Source organism: Hippocampus guttulatus, chromosome 10 (assembly GCF_054856545.1).
Source record: "Hippocampus guttulatus isolate MCC_2025c chromosome 10, RoL_Hgut_1.0, whole genome shotgun sequence".
NCBI lineage: Eukaryota > Metazoa > Chordata > Actinopteri > Syngnathiformes > Syngnathidae > Hippocampus > Hippocampus guttulatus.
In genome coordinates, this window is record NC_141270.1 from 11,034,306 (window position 1) to 11,057,783 (window position 23,478).

Here is a 23,478-nt window from a genome sequence, read left to right on the forward strand (position 1 = left end):
TGGGAACAACACGTCATCAGCGATGGGATCTACAGATCTACACTTACATGATGGCTTTTGGAGCATTCTCCGACACAAACAACTTTTACAAAATAATACTCTATTAAGGGGCAGTACAGTGGGGTTGTGGTTAGCACGGTTGCTTAGTCAAGAGCTTCTATGTTCAAATTTCAAATCGGGCCTTCCTGTGTGGAATTTGCATGTTCTCCCCTTGTATACGCTTTTCTCTGGATACTCCGATATACTGCCACATTCCAAAAAAACATGTTCGATTAATCGGATCTTTGCACCTAACACCATGACCTCAAATCCATTGTAGATAAGATAATTTACCTTTTTCAGATTTGGCTCAAAATGACAACGGTGTTTTCATAGTCTTGAGTTAACAACTGGGGATGAGTCTTAAACAAGTTTATTTTTTGTCATCCCCCACCCCCACCCTCCCAAACGCAAACCAAACAGTACCATGCACATTGTTGGGTTCCAACATGCAAACAGTCATCCTAAAATGCCGTTTTAATTTACCAAAGATTTCCTAGCTATGTTGAACTCACTCATGATTGTGTGTATTGCTCTGTCCCAAAACCTGCTCTACTGGACACGGCAGTGCATTCAATTATTAAATCACTTAAAAGGAGAAATAGACTTGTTGAAGAAAGAGATCTGGTAACTAAAAATTAAATCTACATTTGGAATACAGTACTAAAATTTTTTGGAAATCCAAATATGACATTGGATCCTGTGCATGTTAAGATGGAGGAAAGCTACCAATAACCTTAAGCAGCTCAACTGTGAGGTTTTAATGGATATGAAGCAGAAAGCTTGTAAAGCCACTTCTTCTGTCTGTCCGTCTGTTTGTCTTTGTTTCACACTAATAATACAAAAAGAGATTAAAAAAAAGTTAATTTAAATGCACACAAGTTTACTGTAAGAACACAATGTTAGTCCACACGAATACATTACCACATGCTCAATTACGAACAGGTTTTGTTTATTTACATATTGATAACCCATGTAACCAAAACATGATGAATACTGACATATATATATATATATATATCCATCCATCCATTTTCCGAACCGCTTAATCCTCACTAGGGTCGCGGGGGGTGCTGGAGCCTATCCCAGCCGTCTTCGGGCAGTAGGCGGGGGACACCCTGAATCGGTTGCCAGCCAATCGCAGGGCACACAGAGACAAACAACCATCCACGCTCACATTCACACCTAGGGACAATTTTAGAGAGTTCAATCAGCCTGCCATGCATGTTTTTGGAATGTGGGAGGAAACCGGAGTACCCGGAGAAAACCCACGCAGGCCCAGGGAGAACATGCAAACTCCACACAGGGAGGCCGGAGCTGGAATTAAACCCGGTACCTCTGCACTGTGAAGTCGACGTGCTAACCACTGGACTACCGGGCCGCCCTTTATATATATATATATATATATATATTTTTTTTTTAATGTATTTATTTATTTATTTATTTATTTATATCCGTGAATGTGAAAGGGACAGACATTAAAGCCCACTCTGTTCTTTGGAGGGGGACTTACAAAGACAATGTACCTCAGTGATGGTTATTTTGGGTAAGTCTTAAAAACATCAAAACCAGATAAGACCAAGCCGCTGCCTGTGAGTCAACTTGCGCACCTTTTTTGCTGTATCAAATGGTTCGAGATGAGCATTTTGACAAAGGCAGAGGCAGACAGACATGAATTTCCAAAATGAAATTTTCTCTGATGATCAATAAAATATCGCTTTTTGTTCAGTCTCTCATTGTGGCCTGTTACTTGTCCGCAGCATTGTGGTTGGGGACCCATTTATTAAAGTGCTCAGCGGAACATGAGATGAGACAGCAGAGAGTTGTTCATCCAATACAGCATGGACGAAACCGCAATAGCAATGCACCATGGCTAACAAGGAGAATCTCAACTCAATCTAGAGTAGATGAGTGGATTTAAAAAAAAAAAAAAAAAAAAAAAAAAGGGTAGGCCTGAAACAAAACCTGGAAGTAAAACTACCAGAGCAAGCAAGGCAAATATACAAACAATGAATAATAAAACAAACGCCTACTACAACTCAAACACCAATTGGACCGATTATAGATGCCCAGCGGAATACCACAATATACTGTGTTTGATACATCACACTTGTCTTCGTTTCTTATTTCACATTTTACACTTTTACACTAATAGTTGTTAAAAAAACAGTTGTTGCTATTTTCCACGTCTAAGGGCTGTAAATCTTCAGGGTGCAGTTAAGTCGTTATGCGGGCTCATTTGAAAGCATCAAGTGTCATTATCATATTAGGGAAATGATTTTAGTGATCCTGGGTATTACCGTGGCTTCAGAGGGCGTGCAAACTAAAAGACAACGGCGATATTATCTTAAGTCTTACAAAAATTCACCAAATATTCCCCTCAACACATCGAGGAATCGCATATAACTACGAAGGTGGGGACCAACAAACTATTCTTCCAATTCCACTCACAGTAGATGTACTGTACAATATTTGCAAGGTGTCCCAGTACTTTTGAGTCGGGATGTTTGGTGTCAAAAGCAATGGAGCGGAACAAACAAACAAATGACGTAATGTGTAACCTTCCTCAATGTGTTTTGTGTCATTACTGCATGCCAGATGTTTCTTCCAGTAAAGCGGTGCCTTGACTTTCTAATGTAATTACTGCACACGCATTATGAGTTTCTGTTGCAAAATGATCAGTAGCACAAGATGCAGATTGTGTGTGATAGACAGCAGAGTGCATTTTAGTGTAGTGTTACAGGCACAATAGCACTAGGATCACTTTGACAAGGGGATTAAAGGGATTTATGTCTCTGGATTAGAATGTAACCAGCTGGGTACATTTCTGAAAGAAAGTGTGTGGAGACCGTGTGTGTGTGTGTGTGTGTGTGTGTGCGTGAGAGAGAGGTGGGGAGGGGGGTTATCGGGCTCTTCTTTTAATGGCAGTTGATCAAGTAAAGTTTCTTTTCATTAGAATGGAGAAAAATGAAATCACAACGGTGGCATCAAAAGATCATAGATTGCATTAAAAATGTATTTTACACATTTTTTGAATTTATTTCTCACTTCAACGTGATGATGGGAATTGAGTTGTTTGCTTCGATAGCGGTTGTTGTGCTCTATAAATACAGTTGAGTTGAGTAGATTTTAAAAAAGAAAATGAGCCTACAAAGCCAATGGCGTAAAGTGAAAAGTGGGTAATGTGTAAGAAAGTTAATGTGTAAGAAAGTTAACATTTTATAAAGTCACAGAATTCATAAAAAAATTATGCTTTGCAGAATAAATGAATTATACTATTGAGCACAAGTTATAATAATCCACACAACTCCCCTTGCCTTTTTACAGTGTGAAAAGTAGAACAAAAAAAATGTATCAAGGCCCCACCTTTCAAAAGTAGTTAAGTGTAATAATTAATCTTAATGTCTTTGTCGGTCTTTGCAGTTTCGACATCATCGCACATTTGTTTGCTTTACAAGTGTCGTCATCATGCTTTGCCTGGATGCTTTTTCAGCAAGTCTTGTCATCTTCAAGCTTTGTGAACAAAGTATCCAGAAGGTCTTCAGATGTCCACCTGTAGGAAGGAAGCATTCCACAAAGTTGCATTTGTGCTTGATAAATATGTTTTCAAAAAAGAAAAAAAAAAGTACCCGATTTTAAAGAGGCAACGGCAAACTGATCAAGTGAAACAGTCGGGTACGCTGTTATTTTGCAATTTGTTCACAAAGCTTTGATGTAAATGTTTTTATGCATGGTGTCTGAGGGGGAACCAGTGATGATGGTAAGTTTTTGGGTCCTATGATCGTTTGAATTTGGGCAACAAAGCATTTTAAAGAGGTAGGAATTTGTTGTGGTTTCAATTGGTCTTTGCTGCGTTTCCCCTTTTTTTTCAGCCGTACTGATGTCTTTTAAGTAATGATAATTAGACATTGCATGTGTTACTATAGTGAAGATTTTACTCTCTCATCAGAAAATATAAAGAGGAAAAAAATGTTTTTTGTATGGTATTTAAGCCAAGAACCCGCATTGGAGAAGCAAACCATGGCTGACTGTTATGTTTTTAAACATTTTTTTATAGGCAGTCTATGGGCCTTAAACATCTCATTGTGCATGCAATTCAGCTGTAAAAAAATAATAATAACTGAGCATGCTTATAATCCGTATTCATTTCTGAGACTCCTTCATTAGTGTGTCACATGACTTTTTTTTTCCTCCTTTCACCTTCGCACATCACTCACCCCCAAAATAGAACTTGTGCATTTTCAGGGAACTGCCACTGTTCAATATTTTCAAAAGCAAATCACCTGAAAAACACATGCTCTCAATTGCCTGCTCTTTCACAGTGAATTGTTTATCACAAATGTATTTATTCAGGGTTTTCTTTGTTTTTTTTTTTCTGCAGTGCATTTCATTACAGGCATCCTCGAGTAGCTTTGTATACCGATTTGTATACCGAAATAATATATTCATCTAGTGCTGTGAATTAAATAGTATTTGAAGTCCTTCGTGCTTAAATAAATGAATTAAAGTGCCCTATATAACACAATGAGTAAGTCCCAAGATGTGCTTGATAGCCCCCAAGCACGATGCCTCATAGCCTTTTTTTCTAAAGTCATTTAACAGTGTTGCTGGATGTTTTATCATCCGCTAAAATGTGCCAGACAATATAATACTTTTACATCAGATGAATTTATAAGGGATGGCGCTGCTAGGGTTCAACCTTGACGTGACTTCCATTGTATAAATAAGGACAGGAAAGAGGTGCAAAATTAGAAATGGGGTTGTATTAGTTCACTTGCATGTGATTTTTTTCAATGCCTTGCATGCTAACATGCAACGGCCAGTCTGAGTCTGCATGCTGCTTAATGAATGTCTTCCTTTCTTTCTCTTTGGCTGTCCGTGCTTCCAGAAGAGAAATATACCAAAGGTGGGTATAAGCCAAGTGGCTGTGCAAATGTGAATGAATCTTTATGGTTGATGGACCTACACAATAATGTTAGCACAGGTTTTGACACAGTGTTGTTGAAGTGGTAAGTGGATGATCAGGTTGTGATCATTGCCTCCGCTGAGATCTCCAGATTTTTCTTCATCGAGCTGTGTCTGAGAGAAGATAAGATGCCTTACATGAATAGATTTTGTGTTATTTAATAAATGTCATATATACATCTTTAGATGTTTTCCAGTGTGGTTTAAAACGATGGTGGTGGACTTCTACTTTGTAATTGTTGCACTAGAAGTCCTTAAAATGAATCAGTTTATAAATTAAGTCTGGCCTTTATTTTTAAATAGGCAGCACCACACAACTGTCTGACAATCCCAATTTGCTACCACATGAATGAGTTGCGTTGAGGGGAAAAAAAGTGTTTCAAATGATTGACATGTAATTTCTTTTAATAGCTGTTAGGACATTATTTTCTTTTTAATATAAATTGAAATTTAATTGTTACTTAGTGATTATTGCTCTTATTATTATTAGGTTTACTGATGAGTATTTTATCCACATGTTGCCCATTTACCTGCTTTTAACATGTCATTAATGAAATTCAAGACCATTGTGTTCAAAATTTGATTTTTGTAGGGCCAAACAAGGCTTGATTAGAGGTGGATCGAGAAATTTCTTTCAGATTTTAACATCATCCACTTTTCTTTCTCTCGGAGAAAGGCCATTAAAGAGTTACGAATGAAACCAATCCCTGATTAATTCGAGAGAGGAATCTGATTTCCTCATGCAGTACTAAAGACGATTTTATACCGAAATGGTGTCTGTCTAAATTAACTGGGACCATTTTGTAATGTTGTGTGCGTCCATGTTTATGGAATCAATGCACATTCAGACCAGTTGTGTCCATCTTGTCTTGGTCCATATTCCTTTGTATATCTCTATTAACCTTATTTTATTTGGATTAGAACTCCAGGTTCACTTAACATATCCTGTAATATACAGATTATTTCAAATAAAACCCATCCATCCATCTATCCATCCTTTTTCTAAATTGCTTATCCTCACGAAGGTTGTGGGGGTTCTGGAGCCCATCCCAGCTGTCTTCGGGCAGTAGGCGGGGTAGTCAGCCAATCACAGGACACACATAGACAAATATTCGCGCTCACACTCACACCTCGGGTAAATTTCAAGTGTTCCATTAATCTGCCAAGCGTGTTTTTGGAATGTGGGAGGAAACCGGAGTACCCGGAAAAAACCCCACGTGGGCACTGGGAGAACATGCAAATGGCAGACAGGAAGGCCAGAGCCGGAATCGAACCCTGCACCTCTGCACTGTGAGGCAGAGGTGCTAACCAGTCGATCACCGTGCCGCCACCAGACACCCATATTCATACTTTAAATATCATTAACTCTATATCCAAATACAGTATAATTGGTTTAATATTGATAATTTGTAATACTATATTATTATGTATATGTACTGTACATGCAAATAAAGACCTATTCCCAATAGAGATGTCTGAGGTAAGGTTTTAATTTGTGGCACATACAATGGCGTCTATATGGAGGCCACAATTTGGGGATACCTGACACATTACAATGTTAGGGGTTGTTTGCCCGCATTGATCGTCTTTATTCTATTTTTCACTTTAATTGGCTTGTCACAGCCACATTTAAATAGATTTTGTGTCTGCATGGTACACGGACGACTCAATTAAAAGTCATGGTGGGGGACTTCTTCACTCTGAATGAAAGCCTGTGCATTTCAAATCTCGGATACGATAAAACATGAATGAAGATGTCTGAGTGAGTAAGTAGCCGATGACGCATTCTAACTATGAATGCTCATCAGGCTTGACCCTGTGCGTGCACCCTCCAATTCCTCTCCCTCCGACTCTTCCTTATCCCATCCCGTCCAGTAACACAGACATCTACTGTGAAAAGAGATGCCTTTGTGTCCGTTTTTATTTTTGACACAACTTCCCACGATCCCTAGTTCTCTGCTGACTGTGCTCTTGTTTTCCTTTTTAAGGTCTGGCACACCTGATGATGGGCGACCAAGGTATGAGCTCTGTTCTTTTTCTCCCGCCTTCCCTCCATTTTTCCTAATGCTGTCATGTGTTCTGAAATGTGTGTGTTTGACGCCAGCACAAAACGGGACACTTTCAATGTGGTCCTTCATTAGAATGGCCTAGATGTTCATTCTCCAGAGTATATGACCCCTTTTTATGAGCTGCGACTCTGTCCATCTGATTTCTTTCCATTCTGTTCTTTGAGTGTTTACTGTAAATTTCAATGGTTTATTGCGGGAGAGGGGGCTGGGGGGGGGGGGTCCAACTGAAGTCCTCTCGAGGGTTCCCTTCCAGAATGTAAGGTGTGTTGAGGAGGTATACATCTGGATAGGGGCTCTCGAGGACCGGAGTTGGACACCCCTAGTGTACTGTGTTAATGAAAGGGCATTTTCAAAATATAATGCATGCATGGTAATCACTGCAACGTAGCAGTTTCTGCCATTCAAACTTTGCTTAGCATTCAGCTATAGTTCATAGTTCACACATCTTTCCATGTGTAGCCATTTCATCTCTATTTGCAAATATAGTTTGTGGAAGCATCAAACCTATTTCTGTTTTTCCATTTCCGAACCCTGACATTACACTTATTGGTGTCTCCTCCTCTCCTTTTTGTTCTCCTTTTTTTTTCTTTCTTTTTTTGTGACTGGAACTTGCTTTCACTATGGACCATCCCATCAAAACTCATAGGTAAAACTAAAGGTACTTCCAGTTTCTTTGTGTTCTTAATTCATGACCTGACGGCATTTACATACCCACTAATGTAGTTGAGGTCAGTGGCACTTTTAAATAGCTGTCTTCAAGGTAGGTGCAGCTTTTGCTTCACGCATTCAATCTGGCGCCTGCCTGCTGCATGGGGAGACGACAATGGCAGGCAGAAGAAAAGAACGTAGTGTTGTTGTCCATGGTTCAAACACTGGGTTTCGGGTTGTGTGAGGCATGATCATAGTGTTGTGGGCCTCCCATCCTGGCTGTGATCCTCACCTCTTCTCCCTGTGGGGTAAGTGGACTTCTGATCTTTACCGTTTGACTCTCCTCCTCAGGGCAGAGAGGGGAAACTTGGCTTCTAAGGTCCCTACTCAGCATTCAAGGTAAAGCCTTCTTCCCTCTTTTTGTGTTGAATCAAGCACGAACTAGCACGTTTTGCTATAATAATTGGGCATTACACATTCTCAAGTCAGAGAAGATACATTTTTGATGCTTGACATGCCATTGTCTCATTTGCCTTTTGCTTGCTCTGGCTTATTACACTTGCAAATACATATTTCAATAGTTTGAGTTGTGTAATGTTACATACTGTACATCTTGCATAGCTGCTTCTGAGCAGGTAAGTGTTTACTTCTCACTGTAAATATTTACATGTCAGTATTGTTTTTAGATATCCTGCTATAGTCATTGGTTACTACATATATGAATTTAAACTTGCTGGAAAAAAATGACACAAACACCCCAAGTGGAATTTTGATTGCTTACATTTTACATGAGTAGAATATCACATGTCCAGTGTTCGAAGGTAAGTGTCTGTCCTTCCTGTATTTGATCTCATGTCTGCTTCAGGTTCCGGATCTTCAAGTATGTTGCCTACAGGAGCTGCTCGTTACTTTCGAGTGAAGGTTTACCCAAATGCACAATAATGCCACATGAATTGACTGTAAATCAGAAAATAACAGTACAATGGAACCTCTAAAGTCATATATATATATATATATATATATATATATATATATATGTGTGTGTATGAGGTGAACAGTGTGAATTAATTGAATTTAGTGGTGCACGTCCTTTCAAAAAGCTAATTCTGAACTACCAGTGTCGCAGAATGGATTGTGTCTGACTTTAGAGGTTCCATTGTACTGTTATTTTCTGATTTGCAGTCAATATACTGTAAATATATATATATAGATTGCACAGGCAATGTTCTGAGTAAAATGTTAACAATTAGCAAGTATCATCTAAAACATAATTAAAACACCGAAAGACTAAAACATTCAAAAAAGTACCACTAATGTAAAATAAAATATTAAACACTGTAGTTTTGCATGACTTTTGAGATATAGAACAGGATATGCCCCCCCGCAACAATTTGGGTTTTTTTTCCATTTACTGATGTATCACTGACTAAGAACTCTCAAAACAATTTGAAAGAAACACAATGGTGCTACAATTCTTTCTTCTTTTGCCACATCATTCATCAAACAGGTACCCAAAATCGGATGCAGTTCCATATAGTGAAATAAAATCAGAGCTGAGTGTTATGTGTTATAATTGTAAATGATACAACCTACTTATACTTTTTACTTGGCTCTGCAGCCAACATAATGATGAGTACCATTGAAACAAGTCACTTTGTATCAAATATTCATGCTGAACTGCTTATGAACCCAATTGTCTGTGACTTTTTGCACTTGCATTTGAGTTGCACTCTTTGTCAGTGATGATGATGGATGCTGCCTGTAATGTGACCGATTAGGTGCAATAAGCTGTCAAATGGCCTTCAATGTATTGATAATACTGAAGTACCAACATCCCCGTTGGCACTGAATGTACTGTCGAAACGGGACATTTATGTGTCCACGGAATATATTTTTGCAGCCCCCCAAAAAACGGCTTTGGAATTGACAGAAGGAAAGCCACAGGAAGACGGCAGTGCTGATTCGGCACAAACCTGACATGCACAGCACTTTGCCTCTAATGCAGGCTTTGGTTAGTTGTCCCCCTGTGGTGCAAACCGACGCAGTCCAGTTATGTCTTGTGCAGTCCCCCACTTATACAGTATATCCTCATTTGTGTATTAAAACCAGGAGGACGGATGATGGATAAGATAAGATAAGATAAGATATCCTTTATTTGTCCCGCAATGGGGAAATTACAATCAGAATTCAGAAAGGAAAAACGCTGGGTAGGGAGAGGGAAAAAAAACCCACGCTCGAACTATCCTCTTCCGAGGATAATTTAAGTCCAGGATAAAAAAAAGACCCTAGCACAGAAATAAGCATATGACAGTTACAACAAGTCACAAGACATAACATGTAATAAGGGGGAGGCTGAATGGGAAGGGGGGGGGGGGGGTTGAGAGGGGTAACCGTGACGCGGCCGAAAAATGACCAGCTGCACGGATTCACACGAGCGCTCTGCATGTCGAACCACGTCACGGGGGGAAAAGAATCGGAGCGATGAAGACGGTGATAATAGACGGGATAATAGACGGGAAGACGGGATAGGAATATTGACTAGGATGCACAATACACAAAATAAGTATATAAACACCAAATATGGTTGGCTCTTAATGTCTGCCTGTGGTCTATTAACCACTTACCGGGTTGATCTTCTGTTTGGGTTTGGTCCTTTGAAAATGGAATGGTTCACGTGTGCAGTATTTAGCTGGTGTACTGACTGCATTCCTAAAAAAAAAAAAAAAAAACTTTATTTGTCCACATCTGACCACCGAAAACAGTAGGGAAACAATGATAGTACTTGTACACAAATCCCCGGTATTGAATTCCATGTCAACACAGACATGTGCAGTTTTTAAGCTCAACTGCAGCCTGTGCATACAAGCTTGTAGGTATAACTGGGCTCTTTCTAAATTAGTACACTTTTAAGCAAATAAATTGTTCCTCATGATTTGATATGAAGTAGGATAGGAGATTATTTTCTTAATATGTTTACACATGGGCGGCCCGGTAGTCCAGTGGTTAGCACGTCGGCTTCACAGTGCAGAGGTACCGGGTTCGATTCCAGCTCCGGCCTCCCTGTGTGGAGTTTGCGTGTTCTCCCCGGGCCTGCGTGGGTTTTCTCCGGGTGCTCCGGTTTCCTCCCACATTCCAAAAACATGCATGTCAGGCTGATTGGACACTCTAAATTGTCCCTAGGTGTGAGTGTGGGCGTGGATGGTTGTTCGTCTCTGTGTGCCCTGCGATTGGCTGGCAACTGATTCAGGGTGTCCCCCGCCTACTGCCCGGAGATGGCTGGGATAGGCTCCAGCACCCCCCGCGACCCTAGTGAGGATCAAGCGGTTCGGAAAATGGATGGATGGATGGATGGATGTTTACACATGACAAATTAAATGGATTATTAATGCTTAAATCCCAGTTTGTTCACAAAAACCAGCACGGGTGCATCAATCCTCATTCATTATCAAGCACTAAACTAAATTCTGTTGGTTGAACATATGGAGAGTTTCATCTTGCAGTTTAATCTTCTAGATTGTCCAGAACTGGTAAGAAAATGCTCTTGTGAGTTGCTTGTGAGAAGTTTTTTTTTTCTTTTTTTGCTTACATGTGTTATTATTGTTTTATGATGTAATCTAAGTCACACAATGACATACTGGGAGATAAATGGTTCACATTGGAATAGGATGGGACAAACAAAACACCACATCCAGACAAAGGGCAACTTCATTTAAAAATGAAATACAATGGGCCTTATTTTCTGAGACAGGCAGCCAGACATTTGCCGTCAAAACTCGTGCATCTCCATTTTCTTGCGGGGCAAGTCTAGTTGAGCGTTTTTTGAAATTTGGCAGACCATATACCACAATTTAGACCAGCTAAAAGCAGGTCTAAGTTGCGGTGCTGGTGGTCTAAGGTGATTTTGGTGAATTTGATTTGAGGCACGGACAGACAGATTCTGAGCTCCACGGACGTGTGTGGTTGATATCAGATTGCATTTCATTCGTAAAAATGGATTCGGTCAGTCCCTCTGAGTGACTGGACAAATCAATTCATTCAATGAATTAGCATTATGATTATCTTAAGTGTATTTCCAAAAGCACAACTATGGAATGTGAGGGTCGTGGGGGTTGTCATACATAGATGCTTAATTGGGGTTAGAAGGCAGTCTCCAAATGCCACTCCATAGCTGCCAACTTTACATCATATGGAATTGGAGCTCTCGCAGTTCCTTTTAAATGGCACTGATCCCACATGAACCTCAACGAATCCACTGCCACAATGTAGACCCTGCGCCTCTGCGCTCAATTTAAAAGGTATGAGGCGCTTCCATTGGATGGCAAACGAGTTGGCTGCGTTCCGTCTTCTATCGATGCACGACAGCACAAACTCCCCTTTCAACCTGTGACTGTCTACGAAAATATCAAAAGAAAGAAAACTCCCCCACGCGCTTTGCACTAGAATTGACTTGCACGAAGATACGGCGCGGTAAGTCAAAATATAGAAGATATCGAACTGAAAAAACAAGCAACAGCAATCTATTATTTTCAACAGTGCTAATACTGTTGAAGGGTTTGGGGGGGCCTACCCTTGTTGACTTCTGGCAAAAAGCAGACTACTACCTTAGACCTGTCGCCAGTCACAGGGCACATACAGAAAAAGGTCGATCACTAACCCATGGTTGATCAATACAAATTTCCGAATAGTGACCTGAGCCCTGAATAAAAAATGGCAGTAACATTATTCAGTCCTAATGGCTCCAACAAAGTGTAGCATTTGGGCCACAACAAGCTGTTTTTCACCAACATGGAGGAGCACGTCTCAGTATAACTTTTGTGGACGCGTCGGCTATCTCTTTGTGACAGGTATCAGAACACATTGTATCAACAACAGATGTTGCCTTCGTAGCTTCACATGAAACCAGAGGGACTGACAGCAAAATCCTTTCAGCTCCATTGACCATCTCAAAGGATTAACAACAACTCTGTTGTGGTAGTAGGTAATAAGCACATACAGTATGCACATCCTCTTTTCAAACAAATAATTACTTGAGAAATCGTATTATTTAAATTCCAGCCTCCCTTTCATGGAAGTGAGTGCTTGTCTCTGATAGTCTTGATTCATTGAGGAGACACACACACAATCGATAACACCTGAGACTAAGTGGCCACCCGGATTTTCATAACAAATACATTTTTTTGGTTGTGATGTACCCTGTGAACTTTCCACGAGAACTAACTTCAATTCTTCCGCCATAACAATTAATTCCTTACCCAATGGCCTTTTGTTATGCATCACATTCAATGTTACAAATATGTAAAGAGAAACAGCACGCGCATGGGGGAAAAACTACAACGAAAAATTTTTGCCCTCGTATTGCTAGTATTCACAGAATAACACTATTGAACAGTGTAATAGTGCCTATACTGAAGATCATATTTGACATCATCCTTAACTGTCGCACAAGTGTCAAAACAATTAAGCTACGGTACTGCTCAGGCATAAACACAGTACAATAAAACAATCTACAATGAAATAAATCATAACTGCTCATTTAAAAAACTAATTGTGTATATTGTTTCTCTTCTCATGAAATACCCCTTGTTTAGGCTGATCCTCATTTGGGAATAGTTGTCAGAGAAATACACTCAAAACCCCAAGAAAAACTAAATATTTGGAATTTGGCACGCACTGAAATGAGTTCTTGCGTGAAATTAAACATTTCTAGTCATGTCATTTAAAACCTGCCACCTTTTTTAAAAAGTACTTCAATAACCACCAAAATCCCCCTCCCCCCACCCCCCATAAAAACACACACACACACAAAATGAATACTCACTGAACTGCCATGTTCAACAGTTTTGTGCAACTTCTGTTTATTTTTTTCCTTTTCCGAGAAAATATTGGTTACTTTATAATAGGACATACATACATAGATACATTTGCAAGCCACATTTGCCTTGTGAAGATAATAATCATAATGCCTTCATTGGAACCACTGTATACTGCTTCACGCCTTCTTTTATTAAAAGAGCAGTTTCTCCTTACTGATACTTACAATGAAAGATGACAGATATATAATTCTTTCAGTCGAAAGAATGAGTGAAAGAAAATATCGAGAAAAGAGCATGGCGGGATTGATGTCGACAAGGCTCATCTGGCTCCCGAGCAGCTACTTGAGATCAATACTGTTGGTCGATGCCTCTCTGAGACTATGGTGATGAAAAACCGTATTTCTCGCCTTACCAAAAGGAGAGGAGGAATTTTAGGATGAGGAAAGCCAATTCCTATTCCACTAAAAGTCCACCATCTTTGATTAAGTTCCTTGAATGTATTACTGGCATGTTAGTTGTAGTTCGAGTACATTTCAGCCATTTTAGCAGGCAGGGCCGCAGGATTTAATGCTTTCCACTACTGTGATGATTTACTGTAATGGCAATGTGATCACTGTCAGTGTGCCCACAATACATGTTTAACCTGGTGCTCTGTTGGCTGATTTGTAGGACGTAGTTAGCTTTGAAAAGCCACTATATGTAATAGTGTATTCATCTTGTTCTGTAGAGGTCTGTCATGTGTTTCCCCGTTGACCAGTTGAAGACATACAGTATACTGTATTATGCAAACAGCTGATATGTCTATGATAAACAAAAGAAGTAAAATAATGAGTGACTGGATTCAAGTATGATTTACGGATGGATTATCCATCCATCCGTTTTCTGATCCACTTTATCCTTACGAGGGTTGCGGGGCATGCTGGAGCCTATCCCAGCCGTCCTCGGGGATTAGGCGAGGGACATCCTGAACCGGTTGCCAGCCAATCGCAGAGACGAACCACCATCCGCGCTCACATTCACACCTAGGGACCATTTTGAGTGTTCATTCAGCCTGTCATGCATGTTTTTTGGAACATGGGACGAAACCGGAGTACCCGGAGAAAACACACGCAGGCATAGGCAGAAAATGCAAACTCCACACAGGAAGGCCGAATCTGGTTTCGATCCCGGTACCTCTGCACTGTGAGGTCAACGCGCTAACCACTTGACCACCGTATGTATTATTATTATTATTATTACATTTTAAAATACTGTGTTTTTACGCTCATCAACAATAGTATGAGTTAAAACAAACTACATGTCTGCCCTCCTGGCATCTATAATTGTCTGAATGTGCATAGCTGGAAATCACATAACTTAGACTGTTTTTAATCAAGCCATGCTAAGATGAAATAAATAACACATTCCTTTTGCTAATTCTTTTTTTTTTTAGATAAATAAAATGTTTTTCATACTTTAGCAGCCCCTCCCCCCAAAAAATATAAAAATACACAAATGCTATTAATTGGTGATTGGGTGGTCCAGGGCGTGGAGACGTAACTTGTGCCTCCAGGGTCTTTACTCTCAGAAGACATGCAAAGGGACACACACATATACAGTATGGCAGTTTTTCCCAACCTTTATTGAGCCAAGGCACATATTTCACATTGGAGAAAAATTCACAGCACACTACTTAGCAAAACAATTGACATACTTTGCACGCACTGATCTCCTGCATGGAGTCCAGCGAGTCAGTTATGCTTCCGCCATGTAGACCGCGCGCCTCTCCTGCGCTGAATCTAAAGATGCTGAGAGGAGCTGCTTCGGTTGGCAGGGAATCAAGTTGGCTGCGTCCACACCCAGACCAGCACAAATGCCCATTTCTACCTTTGTGCGTCTGCGAAAATACCAAGAGAAGGCAAACTCCTCACATGCACACAGTTGGTCCACGCAAGACTTGCAGTCCCCCCCCCCCCCGACCTCTCTCTCACGCGCACGCACACACACACACACACACACACACACATTATTGCGTGCTGCAATATGGCGGTGGTTTTAAAACAATATTATAGATGATGATGATGATCATAATAATAATAATAATAATAATGCATTGACTTCTACAATGATTCAGAGGGTGTGATGCTGTACAGCTGCCTGCGCCCAGGTTAAATCCACCAAAATCTCGTTACACCACTGACGCCACAACTTAGATCTGCTTTTAGCTGGTTTAAAGTCTAGTCTAATTTGTGTCACCAAATCGTCAGATGCGCCAGAGCTGTGTAATATAAAGCATCCTGGGTCTGCCCAAACACCCAGCAAGGCCTAGCACGATATGCCAAATCAAAAAAAAATTAAGAAGATGCGACCGTTTTTCTGCCGTGCCCATGTGGGACTATCGAGGAAAACAGGGCCCTTTGTGTGTGTCTTGAGCTCCACTGAGTTAGGAAACGAACATACTTCTAATGGATATGAATTATTTTCGACATGAAACTTTTTTCTGACAGTCAAAGGAGATAATAGAAATGTAAATCAAAATTTTCTTTACCCAAATTTCGGGCCAGTGTATCAATAATTATCGGCCTGACCTCCATTCTGTTTTACTAAACCAAATCTTAAAATTGACAGACTTTGCCCAATTTACTTTGGCCATTGTGCTCATTTGAGATTAAAACCCAAGAGCTACAATATATGAGGGAATGCATTATTATTGCTCCACAGTCCTTTGACCTGACATCCTTCTCATCACTTGTCTCACAAAATTATTTAGAAATAGTAATGTAGTAATATGTTCCTGTGATTCATACGACTTCGTGGCATGCCATGGGCTTCATCAGACTGGAAAAAAAAGAAAAACAAGTTACATGCTGTCATTACATGCTGTTTTACACATGGTAATTACTATGATTATCTAGATGCGCTCAATCACTGCCAGAGTTTTATAAAACGTCATTCACCTTATCGTGGCTGTCTGCGCAGCAACCCATGACATGTGCCAACATGTGTACTACATTTAAGTGCGAGAAGCTTTTTAAAGCAAGTCATTTTAGTCTGCATTTATTAACTGCGGGAAGCTGGAGTCTACCTACTTTGTGCGTCATTTAGTATGTACTAACGATCATAGAATTGTTCAGATTACCATTGAGCGGAATAAGTCACCAATTAAGTTTAGCCATTAATTAAAGGGGAGTATAAATTGACTCTTGGTACAATGTTGTTGCAAACCCGAAAGTGGCTTCATTTTCAATGATGCATGGTGGGGAAGTGGCAGGGCTCCCTGTGGGAAATTGAATAGTCCATTTCGAATCGTGTGTGCCCTGGAAAATCCATGGGGGTCAGTGGCAATTTGTCTCGGAGGTGTGCACCAGGAATCATTACACTCAAGACCAGGATGTCCTAAGGGACAAAAACACGATTTAAAAAGGAGGCCTTGTATCACATTTTGAATACATAAAAAATGGTGTATGTGCATCTTTTGCTGATTTGATTTTACTTTGCATATAGGAAGGAACATTTCATTTTCCATTACATTTTTTTTTTGAACATTAACTTCCTTAGCTGCAGGAGAGCTAAATTTGAAGCTTTATTAAATGGCATTGTTTATATTCCAAGCAGAATGTTTGTTTTGTAATTAGATAGCTAGATAGGTTGGTTTCTTGATTCCCGTTGTGCCATTTGAGGACATGATCAATTTATTTGAAAAATGAATTTGTTTTCACTCATTTTTACTGCAGACTTAACTTGGCCTGTATTTGAACATTTTAAATTGCTGTTTGCGAGAGAGCTTTTCGACTGGGCTCGCTTCTAAACATTTTTACTGGATGCTCATCTTGAGCATGTTTATTATGTGTAACATGGAAGTTTGGTGATGATCATTTAATTCATATCATGGTCATTAAAATATCCCAGAACCTTGTACACAATAACTGCACTTGTGTTTTTAATGTCTTATAAAATCCTATTGTACAGATCTGATGAGTTTACCTCCAATATGCCACCTTGAGGTGTCTGGTCTTGTCAAGTAGTGTTTCATAATTCATAATCTGAATTGCAGAGATGGTCACTTGACCCGATTTTGCCGGTCTGTCCTACATCCGCGACTTGTGTACCCTTCCGTCATCATCCCTCCGTCCTTATTCATATAATAATCGTCCTCCGTCCCCGTCCATCCTCGTCCTTTTAAAGCTCTTCCTTCCCAGTCCGCCCTGCCTCCCCGAAATTGATCGATCGTTAGTGAAATGGGTGTCGCTAGGTACAGTACTTTATGGTCTCTAACTGTACACTAGGTGGCAGTGTTACTAGAAAAATACTGTTGAGATGACACTGTTAAATAGCCTGCTAAGAAATTTGTGTTTGGCTACACTCTGGCTGTGTTATTTTGCTTCCGACTCCACATACTTAACCAGGTTAGTGACGATTAAAGGGACGGAATAAACCCCGCTTTCCATCCTTGCTTAGTCTGTGCTGTTTCAAAAATTTCTCATCCTCCAGCCCAAAAATGGGCGTCTGTCCAGGACGGATGGACAAACCGTTCCGTCCCAGGGATGGATTGCCCCGCTGTGTTGAATTATGGTGCCCTATTCGACTTGAATGTGTCACTGAAGTCTCACATTTGGAAGCAGCAGTTGTCTGACTATTTCCAATGCTACCAAAAGAATGTTTTCCACTCAGACTGCAAGAGCTTCATCTAGACTCCCATCTCATTTCCGGCTTTCTCCCTCCCTTCCTCTCTTATTCTTGGATTCACATCAACTGTGCACTGCCCCCTCATCCTTTGAGAGTGAGTCAGGGAGAGACAGTGGGAGATTACATGACCCCACTTGGTGCATTGCTGTTGTATCAATGGTTTCTGTAAGCAGTGTCTTATTTCGCTTTTCTGGATGAGATCCACCGCGGTGCAGCAAAACATGAAAATGCCACCAAAGCTGCTGCTTTGCATTGTTGTTCAAGGAGGTTCAGCTCTTTCAATATTGATTTCGGTCCACTACACGAAAAGCCATACTTAAAAGTGTAAACGAAAACCAGAGTATGTACAATTGTCCCAAAACTATTATAGGCACTGAATCGTCTTTTTTTTTTTTTAATAGCAGTTGCACAGTGAGACAATTCCGTGTGCTTTCATTTCATAAAAAAAGCGATGAAAGAAAACAACTTAAAAAAATCATCCATATGCTGATTCAAAGGGATAAAGTTGATAATAGTGCAATACAAATAAGACCCAATCATAAGCACACAAAACAAACCACATTTACATTTGGGGCATATTAAAGATGTTTTGGCAGTCTTTGTAGCATACATATTACCCCAACATACACATTATAATCAAGTAGATCTCTGAGCTGTATGTACTTGGGCTACGGCCTTTAAGATACCGATATGCCGTGTCACAGTTACTTTCCAGTAATACTGATAAAGATCACCCCACAGGCTTCTACTGAAAGTGTGTCTTAAACCGCAACTATCATCCTGTGATGATTTACTTTTGAACGTCTCTCTGCAGCAAAATCAGGGATTAAATTTCAATTTGATGTTGTTTGTACCATTCAGTTTTAGAAAGAAACTTATTGTGCGCCGTAGGCTTTAGCCATTATTTGTTGGTGTGAAGTGAGGCTTGCCAAGTATTTATTTTTGATTATTGTTTGCCCGTGCAAACACTGTCCAGATGTTTTAATCAAATCATATTTGGGATATGGGAGCATGTAAGCCTGTGTCAGACGCCGGTCAAGTATTGAACAATAGAAGCTCCATTCGTATCCGGGGCTTGATAAGCTTGGTACTTCACGTAGGGGACTAACATTGTGCACTGTAAATATATTACTTTCAAATGACACTGCTGAGGCTATAACTCGCTGTTCCCTGTGCTCAGGCGAAGGTCACCAGGGAGCTGTCAAAACATTCATGTTACTGTCAAAGCACAGTGAGGCTTCCAGGAATTAAAGTAGCCCAGTGAACCACAACAGTCTCTCTCTCTCTCTCTCTTTCTCTCCTTTTTTTAAAAATTCATTTTAATCACATACGTTTCATTCAAGACAAAAAAAAAACAGCACTGCATATTTCATCTTTTACAGTGACTGTGAGGGCCGGTTGGTCAAAGACTGTGGGTACCGGAATTGGCCCCCCTGGGCCGTATTTTGCCTCGACCTCTGCATGAGGGTTTATATAAAACCTTTAAATCAGTAGAAACTTCCATTGTTTTCAAAGCCTTTTGTTTGTTAGCTAGAGTACTTGATTGAAATACAGTAACATATTATCTGAATTCCCGAGGAGAAAAAATAAAGCAAAACTCTTTTCAGATGCGTAAAATTCCTCAAAACTATGAATTGGTGGCTTTCTTAAGGAAACATTACATGAGAAGTTCTAGACCAAGAACTTGAATTTTTTAGTTAAAATGTAATTATTGCGATTGACTAAAATAGTGGCGCAGATATGAGGCGAGAATGCCTTGCACATCATTAAGTGTGAAATATAACAACACGCCCCTGAGCTGCCTGCTGTTCCCCTGGAGAGACAACAGCCAGACAGGACTCTGCACAATTATGGCTAAGGAAGCCTCTGCCCAACCTAGCTTCCAGTGCATCATTTTTGTTTAAAATAGACCCGTTGTTTAAAAAAAAAAAAAAAAAGCTAATTGTGCAGTATGAATGCATGAAAGCCCCTTATAAAAATGTATTGAATTATCAAAATGATTCTTAAGGTTCAAGCAATTAGTTTTTTAAAACTTGCTCCTAATATCTATAAGCTAATGTGTAAAAGCCTAAAATACATTTGTATTTAAGATATTGCTCCCTGTTAATACCACATTATTAACATTCACTCAATGAAGAAATGGTGTAATCACTCATATGTAGTAAAATATGCATTTCTGCCGACTACATTTAATCATCATCAGAAATGTCATTGATACAAATGTTACAAATAAGCTTAAAAATCACAGAATAATGAATGCATTGTAATGCGTTCATGCAAAATATCTGGAAAGAAGGTAAATAACCCTTCTTGGGATTCAGACACCAAGCGTCGAATCAATAGTCAGCTGCTTAACCCCTGAGCCACATCTCTCCCATTATTTTAATCCACCCACATCTATTTTACGACGACAAAACAAAATGTCTGCTGTGAAAAAGGCCTGTGATCTCAACAGATTGAATCAAATACTGTGTTGGATTTGTTATGCGTCCTTCTGTTACACAAGTGTGTATAACTCCTGTGTGCCATTACATGCGGCTTCACAATGAATAGACAATGCATAATATTCCTACCAGCGGTGGAAAAAATATCAGAATGCAGTGTTGACAGAGGTATTTTCCAAATTTTTTTGTAATATCCCAATACAGATCCCTGGGGGGGGGGTACAAGGGATGAGTGCACAAAGTCACCTAACGTGTTGTTTTAGACTGCTGACAAGCTGTTCTCTGGCTATTAAATCCATTTCTCACTGTCAGTGGAGTTGGAGCTGCTTTGATTTGAATGAGGAGATACTGGAATGGACTAGTGCTTCAGCCACAATGCAACCTACAATATTCATATAGAAAGTAACCTCCATATGCACATATATAAGTTTTATGAACATTTTATTTTTAGTCGTTTATGTGCTCAAAGGTTCAGTACAGTATTGATTGATTGATTCGATCATAAAAATAATCAAAGGAAAAAAAGATCAGATATTTAGATGTTTTATTGCTAAAAATGACACGTCACATGCCGGTTATTTTGACACAGCGGGCTTCAACAATTTTAAATATTCCAAATGTACTCCTGATTGTGTAATTTAATTATGAACTGAAATTGGAGAATTTAAATTGATAGAACTGTACTGAATTGCAATCTGAAGAATTGAAAGCTAGTGAATTCACCCCATACGAGTTAGAGCTGAGTCACTACAATTTGCAGGCCGCAATGATTAGGATTACCGAAAGGCTACCAGCTGCCTATTTCTGCCTTTGATTGTAGTCTGAAGACGAAAATTGCCTGCGAAGGATTTTGTGTATAAAAGTGATTGTTATGAACTTTATCTCGCTTCTTATTTGAGAAACAAATGGCCCTGTCATCAAGAACACACCATCTATAATTCTTTGTCCCCCTCCCCAAACAGTTATTCTGCAAACGTCCGCCTTGGTGCCTGAAGATAAATAAAGGGGAATTCATTTGTGTCAAGATGACAGGAAAGCACTGTTCTGTTTGGCAGGAAAAAATGAGCAAGGGGTTGTTATTAATCACCGAATGTGTGGAGCACAGGACCACAGTGGATTGAAGGAGGTTGCGACACAGGGAACTGAAACTTTGGGAAAAGAGAGAATGAAACCCGGGTGCACCTCTATCCACCTAATTCCTTCACCCCATGAGCCTTTGCGTGAATTATGGAGCGACTTCCGGTGTGAACCGGAACCACGTTTTGTTTGCACGGTAACTGATTGCGCGGTCCATTTTCTATTACAGTTCCAGAGTTTAACAATGTGGGCCCGCGAGACCTATCCATCTTTCGTTTTGGTGTTTGGAATGAATACTGAGAAAACAAGCCACGATTGTGCTTTTATTTTTCTGCTTTGTTTTTAAAAATGAACGAATCAATGATTGATACACAGATTGTCATTGCACCTTTTCAGCACCCTGCAATGGAAAGAGAAATGACGGTAATCGATAAGACGACTAATTTCATACATTATTACTTTACTAAAAAAGTGCATCATACTGTCACATTTGAGTCGGTTTCTGTGAGTATTCTTGATTCATGATCTAATTAAAAAAGTGGATTCACTCCTGTTGAGGAAAAACAGCAGTAAAAGCGCTGCAATAAAAACTGCCATCATAAAAAAAGAGTTGGCACCCTCCAGCTACTTTTATATCCCAACTGAGAATAGAGCCATGTTATAAATATTCGTGAAAATTGCGCATGTTGACAATATGATATAGCATTTGGCATATTTTGTCCACAGAGCTATTCAGATGGAAACGGTAGATTCCCCCTTTCATGAATACGAAGTACATAAATCCATGCTCTCCAAAATTTTGCATTTGCAGTCAGGTTCATGCTCTTCGCGAGTCAAACACGCTACATAGATCCTTTCAGGATCACTGGGGTCATATAAAGATCCATCAAAGACTTGACTAGTACTGCTATGACCCCCGCCCGAGACCCACAAGGCACCATTTGCTGCAGTTGCTTGGCAACTTGCTGTTCTGTAATTAGCCCTGCAATGGAGCGCCTCGAGTCTCGAGATGGCCAGTCTTGTGCGGCGGGTCAGTACGCATTAGGAGCACAACCACACCCACACAAGATGGGTCTACTCAAGTGAATTGATATTATAGCGCAAAGCACATTGTCAGCAAGTGAGCACAGGAAGCAACTTCCCCTAATGGTTGTAAAAACTAATTTCATTGGACTGGCTAAAAGGGGGAAAAATATTGCTACTGAAATAAAATTTTCAAAATAGAGAGCATAACAAATTAGAGTACATTGCGTTAACTGCACAAAGGATTCCACCCACAGTTGCATAAACGCATAGGCACTGTGACTGATGTAATTACTTTTAATTAGAAAATGTTGCATAAGCAATAATTCATTAGCATGATATACCTTGTTTTCTGTGTATGTTGCAACTACTGTATGTCTACTGACGTGAAAAAAAAAACTATCTAATCAAATCTAATGAAGCCATTGGGAGGCATTAGTATTAAAATGTACATATTTGACCACGCTAAATCTTGCTTAGCGTGTCAAACATGACAAATGAGCTAGCGCGGAAGCTAAAGGACACTTTTGGCAGACTAAGGGAGAACGACCCACACAGCAGTGACTTGAGAAAGCAAACGGCGACTTAAATAAAGACGAATTGCCTTGGCCATATTGTGGTGAGATTGCATTCCCTGATGGAGGAAAAGAATAACGGCTCTTTCTCCTGAGAGAACATGTTTAAATAAATCATTCCTATGGCGCGAGATTGTGACTGGGAGAGAAGTTGTGTTGT

The 23,478-nt window shown here is 39.9% G+C and overlaps 1 protein-coding gene across 7 annotated transcripts in view; it reads left to right on the plus strand.

Annotated features, from left to right (window-relative positions):
- The window catches only part of LOC147199255 (neurexin-1a-like), a 196,036-nt gene that overhangs the window by 11,455 nt on the left and 161,103 nt on the right, over positions 1-23,478 (plus strand). For 6 of the 7 annotated variants that reach the window (XM_086121384.1, XM_086121385.1, XM_086121390.1 and 3 more), the window contains exons 3-5: positions 4,928-4,945; positions 6,993-7,022; positions 8,073-8,120. In XM_086121384.1, the coding sequence (XP_085977510.1) occupies positions 4,928-4,945; positions 6,993-7,022; positions 8,073-8,120 (96 nt within the window). The remainder of the gene's footprint in view (positions 1-4,927; positions 4,946-6,992; positions 7,023-8,072; positions 8,121-23,478) is intronic. The other variant, XM_086121386.1, reaches the window with a different exon arrangement.